Source organism: Histoplasma capsulatum, genomic scaffold, assembly GCF_000149585.1.
Source record: "Histoplasma capsulatum NAm1 scaffold_7 genomic scaffold, whole genome shotgun sequence".
Taxonomy (NCBI): domain Eukaryota; kingdom Fungi; phylum Ascomycota; class Eurotiomycetes; order Onygenales; family Ajellomycetaceae; genus Histoplasma; species Histoplasma mississippiense.
The window spans coordinates 1,504,250-1,515,658 of NW_001813976.1; the positions used below are offsets into that span (position 1 = coordinate 1,504,250).

The following is an 11,409-nucleotide window of genomic DNA, read 5'->3' on the forward strand; positions in this document are numbered from 1 at the left end:
AAATATTCGCGTGTCTTTTTTCAAAGTCTTGTGGTTTTTATCTTGGTTCGTTTTCAATGTCCCCTTCCTTTCACTCTTCGATTATCGTGGTATCCTTTATTTTGCGGGCTCTGTTCAATTATTTTCGTGTATTCAGTTCTCTCCTCGGGGTCTGTTTGGAAACTCTCGATGGCGTGGCGACAATTATCTTTTTCCACCTCCATGTCTTCTATGCATTGCCTTTTCCCCTCCTATATGACCGTGTCGTTAAAGCAGTCGGGTTGAGTTGGTGTTTTGGGTGTGAAAGTCTGGGGGGCGGTTGACCTGGAAGAGTTGTGTCTGGCTTGCTATAGTTTTGGCCTACTTTTTTCTCCTTATCAACGTAGGTTCTTATTTATTCGTTTTTTGTTCTTCCCTTTTCCTTTTTTTTTTCTCTCGCCTCTCTTGATCTCTTCCCTTCTCTATATATGACGAAGCCCTCGCTTCGGATACTGTATTTTTGTTCTCCCTGTTTTCCACCTTCCCTCTTCCTCCCTCCCTTCCCCTCTCCTCCCCCATTTTTCTATTTTCGTTGTGTACTTTTGTTTAAGAGGTGCTAGTTATTCTCATCGTAAACTATGGACTGTTCTTTCTCCTCATTCAGTAAACACCTTATCACTCATGAAGTGAACTAAACAAAAGAGTTTTTTACTTCTATCCACTTAGGCAAAAGTCTGGTTCGGACCTGGAGCGTAAGAAAAATTAAGGGCCTAATGGCTGTTTAATCTACTCTTCCGGGCTGTTAACATATCGATAACATAAGATTCCACAAAATTTATAGATGTACACTTGTTTCATAGATGGACCTAGTTGAATGTGGCGGGGAGAGGGCTTCTCCCGTTCTTGAAACTCAGCATGGGTGATTTGTTCAGTGGGCATATCAGTTTTTGTGCCATTTAAAATTTAGGCCACCTAATAAATGTATATCAGAACATGGAATATCTACAACGGCATAGTGGGTATATAGGATGGGCTGTTGCCGAGCCCTCGGCCCAATCCTTGGAGCTATGTTGTCTTCCCGGAAGATGTCTGATGGCGATGGCATTGGTGTTTCTCAAGCTGGGTATTCTTCATTGTCGCTCTTCATGCGGCTGTCCACTCATCGCCATACTCGTTCATACCATCTCCCGTCCCCATTTCCTCCCTCTCCAATTAACACATCGTTACCGCTCATGTTCCTCTTCCGCATTTTCCCCGCATGTTCTCCTTCGGTTTCAAACGTCCAGTGCTCAATCCCATAGCACCGCTTCCATTTCATATTATCGTCCAGATCCTGATACTCGTACCAGAACTGCACTGCAATTCTGTTATCCGTGAAGGCAAACAGCTCCTTGCGCAGTTTGTAGTTTATCTCCTTCGCAAATTTATTGGTCAGAAAGGTCTCAATGGCCTCTGTGCCGCTGAAAAATTGGTCTCTGTTCCTCCAGGTGCTGGTGGGGGTGTAGGCCTTTGCGATTTCGGGTGGGTTTCTACATTGGAATTAACTATCCATGATATGGTATATGTACAGGGTCATATGTATACATAGCTGCCATACCAGGGAGATTTATGACAGTAATATGTTCTACCTACTTTGAGTTCCAGAGATCCTGCGCTCGCTGCACTTTCTGCTTAGCGGTCTCCTCCGTGTAGGGAGGCAAGAGCCCTGCCATTTTTAATTTTATGGTCTACTTATGCCTCAGAATGTTGGAAGTATTGTGGCGGACGTAGTAGATTGCTCAAGACTGCAGCAACAACATCGGATTCTGCAACAAAAGATTGAGAACAGGTTCAACAATATCTCTCTGATGCTAGAGGGTAAACCACCAAACTGGACAGTAAATGGGTCGAATGGAAAATCTCTAGGGGAGAGCTTCATCGCACAAAACGCCAACCAGCCTTTTAGTGGGCCTTGTTCAGCCGCCAAAAGGTGGGCCATAAATGACGTCATAGATGGAGTACTTGCCCTCGTGCCAGGAGTTGAGGTTAAAGCACAAACCTATTCTCTACAGCGTAGATCAGTATGGCCTGGTCATGCCAGATGCCATTGGTTATCCCCTATTCTTTAGAATATCATGACCTGGTCATGCTTGGTGTCATTTCTAGGTGAAATATTCTCCTCTCTTTAACCTGTCATGGCCTGTTCTTACGAAAATGGTGGCCTTGCTAACTGGTCCAGTATATGTTTTCCCATTTGTCACTCCTTGTTCTTCCAGGAGGGACGAGAATCAGTTGACAAGGAATAGGACAGTGAGACATCCATTGAGTGTTGCTAGGAGCACGCAAAGTCAATCCCACCAAAAGCCCTTGCCCTTCGTGGTCCGGACCAGAAGGGCGTCAAGCAGTGATTTGGCTGGTTTGCATCGCCTGATGTGATGTTTTACCGGGGTGTGGAAAAGCGATCTAGGCATTTGCTTTCATGAGCCATTTCCTCACAAGAGGTTTCTCCCGAGAGGATTCTTGTCACAGAAGAGGCTTTCTAAATAAGTACTCTTTAATGGCCAAGCCGGGTTTATTTACCGGGGTTGACAGGGACGTTTGAAATATTTGAAAAGCCTGGCTGATGAAACAACAGCATGGGCCCTGTGTATTCGTTACTACTTGCAGCGACTCAGCGGGACACTGTTTGGAGCGCTAAAAAGTCAAAATATTGGGCGACAAAGGGCATTTAGATGGGGAGGTCCGAGCGGCGTATACGATTAGGGAACCTGACAGTGCATATGCGCCCGCTACATAAGTGTGAGTATATTTAACAATTCAATACAACATGGCAATTTTTTGATTATTATTGAATGTTTCGTGATGGAGGACGGGAGCAAGTGAAGCCCGATTTGGTCGGTTTCTGGCTCTTCGGATGTGGCTTGCTTTTAAGCGCGGTCTAGTTGTTTTGTGAAGCGCCATACATACGCCTGGACACATGAGAGCCATCACAAAACCCATTCACCACAACCAATACTTTTCTTATTACCCCATAGCTTTTAAAACAGATCTATTCTCGATCATACCCGTGGCCATCGGATTCGAACCTTTTCGGATATCGCTGGAAATTTGTATAGTGCTGTTGTTTCAGTCTGGCGTTTACCCTCTCCTCACCCCTGGCGATGGTATCAGAGCGGCGCAGCTTTGTTAACAGGTGGAAGACATCTCGTTTCGTTGGTCGCTATCTCTGGACCTAACCAGGGACGTGAACCTGTGGGGATAAGCTCTCCAATCATGCCGGAGCCAGCGACCATCTCCTTTCCGCATGGAGTGTTTTGAGGTGGACGCAGGTTCTCACTTCCATTCACTCCCATCTCAATGGGAGCCAGCCGGCAGCAAGAATAGCACTGGCTCTAAGGATGTCAGTGGTTCGCTATGAGAAGATCTACCAGGCCTACGCTTTTCTGAGAAGTAAGAGATTGTGTATAAATAGGGGTCTATTCCAATCGACAGTCTCACTCGCTGTACTCTTAAAATTCAAGTTGTCATCACATTTGAGAGTTGTTTACGTACTATTTTCAACCTATTCCCCTGCAAAGCATCTGCACTTTCAACGCCATCTCTAAGCCAAGTGTTCCTTCCTGAAAAGAAAATCCTCCAGCGCGAATTTGATCGCTTCCTGTTATAGCCCAATCACAATTTTTCTCAACCTCCCGATCACGACGGAATCTAAGATTTTTCACTTCAGTATCTATCCCGACGAAGCTCTTTCGCCTTTCGGATTTTCAAAAGTACCGCAAGTAACCCTAAGGATAATGACTTCTTGCACTCTCCTCGAATGTCTTACCGAGCCAAACCCAGAACTCGACAGCTCAAACTCTCTAATAGGCCGGCCGACTTTTCAGCAATATTCTGAGACCATTGAGCTAACTCCGTGGCATGATTTCACGTTGGATACTCTTCTAGCTTGTTACGGCGATATTTTACGCAAACCGAGATCATCCCTTCCCAAATGTTCCCCAGACCTAACCAAGCTCGAAAGTGAAATTTGGAATGAACATACCTTTGAGCATCGAATGACTCGTCCTATAGTCCCCCAGGTTAGCGTTGGCCTGGTACAGGCTCAGAGCGAAATGAGAGTGAGTAGTGCCATCGACATGACACGAGGCGGGAGAACAAAAATTGGACAACCTCAGCCTTCCGGTTTTCTTAGTAAAGACGAGGAAAACAAACAATCATTGCCGGACTGGGCAGGTGCCGTCAAAGCTGAACGTGGGACCGGATACGTCAACCGCTGCCCCGGAGAAACAAAACTTGCGCAGAAATAAAAGTCGACCATAGATAGCTCTACTGCGGGCTTCTATTAGCCGATCGCGCAAGCTATTAAGTACTATAAATACCACTGGCAGACACGATATGGATACTTAATGACTCAGGAAGAAGTTGTGGTCATGCGATTCTCACGGATGAAAGTCGGCTCAGGTATCGCAATGAACCGGTCGCCTCGGGGACTTGTTCCAAACCGAGGATTGTCGTCCGGATCTCACCAGCGAAAAGACTCACATTCGTCAGCATCCAGTCAAATGCAAATAGACGCTAGATCACCTCAGCATTCACGCCAATCCTCGGAACAAAAACATTTACATTCCCGGTCGCACCAACGCAACATTTCTCTAACGCCCTCCATCGGTCAAATGTCCATTGATGACGGATTCCCAGGGCGATCACGCCAGTCCTCGCCATCTATTGGCATGGGGGGTGGGGGCTATTCGACGGCGTCATCCTATCACGACCATGGCGAAGGTGTCGAGATTCAACCTGTCGAAGTCAAGAGCATCCCATGGAGTAACAGTGGACCAAAAAAGCTAACTGTGAAGCTTGCACTTTGGTGGATTCACATGCTCTCAGGCGCCGGCTGTGACGTAGATATTGGCCATGACTATCCGCCCCTCCATTCCTGGACACTCCACAACGCCCGTCTACTCCTCAGAATCGAGATGAGAGCATTTCTTCTCTCTCGAGTCCGCTATCATCTCTTCCCAGCCGATTAGGATCCTCGCCAAATTACATTGCCTCACCACCAGCTCGGCGACCTTTCCCCCCTGAGCGGTCGCCGCCTAGGGGAAGCTATTTGAGTATGGAAGACATAGCACACTTGAAATTTGACGAATCTAAGGACATGTTTATGTATCTCGCCAAAGGGGTTAATGAGTGGCGATATAAAAACCGCGGAACTCGGGTCTGGAGCAGCAAAACCCGCAAATTTTAAATTCTGGACGTGATAGAAGGGGAAATAAAGTACCATGAGATAGAATACCCCAATGAACCGCCACCCGACGCTTCCAGCAATGGCAGTGGCAGAGAGAGTTATCACAGTAATGGAAAGGGCAAACAAAAGCAGTGATTGTCAGTGAGAGAATCTTTTTTTTGGTAGTTCAGTGATGGACCCACAATCTGCAGGCACTCAGTTTTGCATTTCTTTCAGCATTGAGTGTCAGAGATCAATGGCTCTGATGTTAACTTTTTTCATTTCATTTTTCTTCTCTCTGTGGCTCTATTGCTCTATTATTCTATTGTTCTGTAGTTCTGTAGTTCTGTAGTTCTGTTGTTTCACTGTTATTTGTCTCATCTTTTTATGTCAGGTTGCCCGCCCAGGCCTAGTTGAATAGCCCAATTCTCACGATTTATTTTCTTTTTGTTAGAGATGAATACAGAGTATTACCTATTGAAGTATAAAAAGCCAACTATACTTTGGAGGATATCTCAAGAACATTCACAACTGACCACCGGGTTATTCCCAGTTGATGAAAAATTATTAGGGATACGACACAACTTAGACTTCCTTCTCAGGGTTCAACCACCGATTTGTCTCATCTCCCTGTAATTGTATAAATGGCTCCTCCTGGTTTTCCTGTTCATCTTGCTTTTTCTTTAACCACTCCTCCAGCTTTTTTGCGGCAGCCACATTTTTCTTGTGCATATCATTGAAAAACTTATCGACAGGTTTTCCGTCCCAATCAGAGGGTTCCCAATTACTAAAACATCGATCCATACCAGCAAATATCTCCCTGCGTCTTGCATTCCACCAGAAACGGCGGATTTCAGGATAGGTGATCGTATTGCCCAAATCCATGATAAATGAACCGCGATAATTCTCAGGTTTGACATCTCCAGGCCACAGCAGAGCTTTACGAGCTATTTGCATTTTGCGGCGTACTTCTGGGATATCATTCATGCTGATTTCATCAGGAATCATGTCTTTTATGATAGCCCATCGACAGAATATTTGATGCTTGTTGCCCAACTCTTTAAACTGACTATCATTAAGCTTGATCCACCCATGGCATTTTACTGCCCATATACCATTTTCGCCAACACTGTCGAGACGGGCAAAAGCACGGGCTTCACGGACGAAAGGAGCCATCAGCATCCTCTCATGTGCCTTGATTCTGTTGGGGAAATCCGTGTCATAATATGGCCAGTGCTTAGCCTGGACATGTAGAAATGCATACCATTAGATTGATTGTGCGATGCAACCGTGATGCCAACAGCATTATTTCACCAGTAAGAATGGGCCAAATACGCTTGGATGAAAAGAAAGTACACTACATACCAGCTTTAAAGCATATGACTTGCCTTCGCATTCAATGTGGTAAACACAGGACTCTGCGCCCGCTCCGAGGAATCCAAGCCGATTGATAGGTTTGTCGTGGTGAATGAAACGACGTAGTTGAGGTTTCGACGTAGACTTGCGCTCTGGGTGATCCATTGGTAGCTCTGAGAGCCACTGTCCGATAATGGAGTCATCGAGTTGCAGCTTAAGTTCCCCGCTCGACGGTTCAACGGTCATGTTGCTGAACGCGAGATGGCAATGACGAAGTGAACTGCTGGGATTGGATTGCTGTGGTCACTTTCTCGAGGGAAAGAGAGCCCGCGTTAAGAGCAGCGGACAACAAAAAAAAAAAAAAAAAAAGAAGAGAGAGCCATTTGAAACTCCCGCTGAGATTCGTGCTCTTGTTGCACGCAATCTCCCCATGATCACCGACTGTTAGCTGTTAGTTGAAAGATGCTGTTGGTCGCGTCTCCCCCGAACGCGGGAAAGCTGGTTCAGGCACCAGGTCACCTGACTCTGCACCCTCATCAACGACGGTTGGTCCCAACAGGCGCAACAAACTAACAATTTACCGCCTCTCTTCCTGCCGCCGCACCCCATGAATTATTGGCCAGTCGCTATTATTGGCCTATGTGATTCCAACAGTAGGCACCAGGATTGAACCGCGCTTCAGATAAATGTGGCTTAAGTTCCAAAAATTGCTAATCGCCTTCCTTGAGGCATTAATGCCTCGCTCTCGGTCGATTGCTGTTGAGCATCAAAATGATAGTATTTTTACGCTGGAACGTACAAACTATCTGCAAGTGGAATTCCAAGTTAGGAGACAGGGGCGATGGCTGATATACTGCTAGGATGCAAGGGCCATCATTTTTGAGACTGCCACCCGAGGACGATTCAACGAAGGGTGCGCCAGAGGTTACAACCCACAAGCACACGTTTGCGCCTATTGATAGAGCTGGATGGTGTCAGACTCACAGTACCGCGATTTAAAAGCGGCTATTCGGGCTACAGCAGTAAGTTCCCTCCTTCCCAACGCGACATGGAATGCGGCTCGTTGATGTCGGTACAAGCTCAGATATCCTATCCTGAATGCTTCAGGAGTTAGTTCTATAGAATTATCGTCTAATTACAGCGTCAACTTCGTTTGTTCGAACCCCTTTACCAAGTTATCAATTTACCTCTGCTGCCAAAATGGACTTGCCATAAGCCTGCACTTCTTGAGCTAGGAGTTATCTTGTCCTTTACTGGCTGTCTGGCTGCCATGTTATTGTAGTTCTAATGGGGGGGTTAACATGGTTTATGGTCAAAACCACGCCGAAGGTTATTTCGGCCGAAAAATTAACCATGTTCAACTTTTTATTAACCACGTTCAACTGTGATAGCTAACTAACTGTTTATTCACTAACTGTATACTCTCTTATTTAAATTCCAGATTCTCTCTGTTTATCTCTTACTATGACTTTTAGACACTGCATCCTCTATAATGAGTGTCTGGAGGGGTTACCCCCCAGCTAAGAAAATATGGAATTAATGGTTCATTTGCCCCTGGGATTTAGCAGCGTGCAGGCTACCCCTAGCATAAATACTGAGTATCTAAGAGTCTCTACTATTTTCAGTAGAGATGCTGCTGGTTGAATTATCTGAGATATCTGTATTCATTACAATAGATCAGAATATTATACAGTTTAATATCTCAATATCGTTGCTTCTAGCTGCTCAGTTCTGTATGTGAAAACAGCTATATCTATATCTGAGAATAGTCAAGAACGGAAGAAAGAAGAGGGTTTACTTGAAAATATAAATAGAAGCTAAAGACGCAAGCAGCAAATTGAAGATTTGAGTAGAAGATGTAATTAAGTAGTAATGCTGGTGGCGTTTGTGTCAAACCAGGTCTATCAAGCGGGTTCACCGTCCTCGCTTCGCAATTATGCTGGTAGGGAGTATTGCTCTTGGAAGCAAATTAATGACAATTGATAAATATCTATGGCGAGGGCGAGGTAAGACCGCCAACCCATTCCTAGGTAAGATACTCCTGAGGTCCAGACTAGATAGTATACAAGCACATGATCAAGGAAGCTAAGAAAGATTCCAAGGTTCCAAGTTCAGCTGCATTTCGGGCAAGTTTCCTGCCGCAACAACCCCACAGCTTTGGAATTATCCATCCAAGGCAATAACTGCTCAATCGTCCTGCTGGGCGTTTGTTAGTTCGGAATACGAGAATCTTGTAAACATGGTTTCAACAGAAGAAGGGTGGCATGTTGCCAGCGATGGAGTGAAGTTGTATACCAAGACGTGGAAGGTATGACCTGACCGCCTTGTGTAACCAAATTATCTAGTCCCTTCATGTGGTTTCAACTTGGCTGACTGAAGTACACAGACTGATGGACCACCAAAGGCTATTATTGCATTCGTGCATGGCTTTAGTGATCATTGTATGTTCGTCTCTTTTTGAACTCTCTCCTTCCAATTCGATGACTTTATAATAAAACGAAAAGAGAGCAGCCTTCACATGTCGAGTGACTATGTTAATGCGAAATTTTAGGCAACTCCTACTACGATCTCTTCCCCACATTGGCTTCTTATGGGATTGAAATCAGAGCAGTGGACCAACGGTATATCAGCACTTCCCTTCCTTTTTCCTTTGCTTGAGATTTTGGTTCCCCTCAGCAGCAGACAAGGTGTATAGACTATGGCAGCTGCTTTATCAGGAATATCCATGACAAACAGTGTGCAATTCCAAAAAAGCAATCAAACGCTAAAATCATTGTCTTAACCAGAGGCTGGGGTCGCTCTGTCACTGATAAGGCAAGCCGTGGCCGGACAGGAGGAACGGAGGTTGTCATGTCCGATATCCACTCTTTCGTCACCAGCATCTTCGAGTCCATAAAATCGACAACCGTTTCGGATCACGATGCCTCACATTCAGAGACCCCTGTGTTTATGATGGGACACAGTAAAGGCGGTGCAGAGGTTCTCTACTATGCGCTTAACTCGTCTCTGGATCTACCCCCCATTGCTGGAGTCTTAGCATATTCACCTCTTATTGCGCTTCATCCCAGCACACGACCGTGGAACCTTACGGTCTTCCTGGGTAGAATGGCGTCAAAGATCATGCCAAGTTTCCAGCTTGTAACACCTCTTAATGAATATTTGATGTCAAGAGATAAGCGCATTTGTGAGGAGTGGAGGCGGGATCCTCTCTGTCACGATACGGGGACATTGGAAGGGATCGCTGGAATGATGGATCGGGCATTATGGTTGGAGAGCGAGCAGGCTGGGAAAAACAGCAAATACAAGCTACCTATCTGGGTATGCCATGGCTCAGCGGATGAGATTAATAGTTACGAGGCCAGCAAGCGTTTTGTAGAGAGATTAGAGTCTGATGATAAGACATTCATATCTTATGAGGGTGCCTATCATAAGCTCCATAGTGAGCCAGATGGAGTCAAGGAGTCTCTGGCGAAGGACGTTGCTGAGTGGATTTTCAAACGGTGTGAGGGTCCTGCGAGACCCAACGCGTCCAGGGCGAAATTATAAGGGGAAGCAGGGTTTCCCAGAGTAGGGAATGAGCATTTGCCAGGGATTGTCTCTCATGTAGTATATTTCCATCGCTCACCTGCAATGTATGATCTTTCGTGCGAACCTAATCTATATATGATTGAGATCAACCGAGCGCTACCTAGGCTTTCTTTTTCCTCCATATCCCTACAAATCCGCCACCTGCAATTCTCGCCCCCACCTGAGGTCTGCAGATGAGTACCTCATCTCCATTTATCTTCTCTCTCTTTAACAGACTGGTGAAAGCCTCTACCTCCGTATCAGCAACACTCTCAGACGACTCATCGGACATTTCTTCTGCAATGGCTTCTTGACTTAGAGTGTCATTGGAACTCCGTTTCGTCGCCATCCGGAGCTCCCAGAGCCTCCCACTGCTAATGCCAGGACCTAACTCCACGACTTTTTCCTGAAAAAGCGGCAGTTTCTGTTTCAAAATAAGATCCACGCAGTCCCCAAGCTGCGTTATACTCGGCATAAAAACAGCCAGGACCGCATCATCTCTCATGATCGGGGCGACATGCGGGATCCGCAGGTGTGCAGAGGGCATGTCCAGAACGACATGAGACAAGAAAGGGCCCGGCGACCGTTCATTCGTCGAACGACGCGTCACTTGCTCCTTGATCCATTTCTCAACGCTGGAAACGTAGAAGTCGACATTTCCTACATAGATACCGCGGCGGAATCCGCGGACAATGTTTTCTGCATGTTGGGAGTAGAGTGGGGATATTTCTACGGTGTGGACTATGGCATTACGTTGCGCACGCCATCCATCCCATTCGCGTTGGAGCCCTTCAATCTCAGCTTGAGCTTCACGATCCTCTTTCTCCACCACCTTCTTCTCCTCAGCGGGCTTCTTTTTGGTTTCCGGTAGTTCGAGTATATGTCGCTGTGAACAAGGCGGTCGCCTTGGTGGACATGAGTTTGCAGCGTTAATAGCCCGGGCTAGGTGTAATGTCAATGATCCGTGACCTGTTCCCGCTTCAAGTATTTCCAGCGGCTCTTTTGGCCTTTCTCCCGGAGCCGGCGGTGCGACATGGATGTCTAAGAGAGACACTATTAGGTTGGCATCCGCAGGATAGATCTATTAGACCAACGAGATTAAAAATTGCTAATTTTTGTATTTTATCATCGCGGCATTCGAGAACTTGCTAATGGGCTTAATATTGACATACAGGCGTTACAAGACGTGGAGTTCGTACTATGTAGTCTTCGAACGTAGGATGGGTTGCCCTATACACCGCACCTTGGTTTGAACCCTGTCAGCAGTTGCTCGTTGATTAAACATAGCTTTCAATTGGACGGTATATAAGTCAATTCGTGAC

At 46.0% G+C, this 11,409-nt stretch overlaps 4 protein-coding genes across 4 annotated transcripts; 1 reads left to right on the forward strand and 3 right to left on the reverse strand.

Annotated features, from left to right (window-relative positions):
- Positions 1–914: 914 nt before the first annotated feature.
- On the reverse strand, positions 915–1,670 carry HCAG_06069 (conserved hypothetical protein; the record flags this gene model as incomplete). The annotated part of the gene is made up of 3 exons (XM_001538414.1): positions 915–930; positions 1,140–1,487; positions 1,591–1,670. 3 exons carry the CDS (start codon positions 1,668–1,670, stop codon positions 915–917), a joined length of 444 nt encoding a protein of 147 aa, XP_001538464.1.
- A 4,079-nt stretch (positions 1,671–5,749) lies between these two features.
- HCAG_06070 (predicted protein) lies at positions 5,750–6,766 on the reverse strand (the record flags this gene model as incomplete). The annotated part of the gene is made up of 2 exons (XM_001538415.1): positions 5,750–6,406; positions 6,530–6,766. The coding sequence occupies 2 exons, from the start codon at positions 6,764–6,766 to the stop codon at positions 5,750–5,752; spliced, it is 894 nt and encodes a 297-aa protein (XP_001538465.1).
- A 1,690-nt stretch (positions 6,767–8,456) lies between these two features.
- Positions 8,457–9,905, forward strand: HCAG_06071 (predicted protein; the record flags this gene model as incomplete). The annotated part of the gene is made up of 6 exons (XM_001538416.1): positions 8,457–8,550; positions 8,623–8,828; positions 8,907–8,961; positions 9,072–9,141; positions 9,307–9,838; positions 9,897–9,905. 6 exons carry the CDS (start codon positions 8,457–8,459, stop codon positions 9,903–9,905), a joined length of 966 nt encoding a protein of 321 aa, XP_001538466.1.
- Positions 9,906–10,208: 303 nt separating this feature from the next.
- On the reverse strand, positions 10,209–11,372 carry HCAG_06072 (predicted protein; the record flags this gene model as incomplete). Its single annotated transcript, XM_001538417.1, has 2 exons — positions 10,209–11,168; positions 11,331–11,372. The coding sequence occupies 2 exons, from the start codon at positions 11,370–11,372 to the stop codon at positions 10,209–10,211; spliced, it is 1,002 nt and encodes a 333-aa protein (XP_001538467.1).
- Positions 11,373–11,409: the final 37 nt, after the last annotated feature.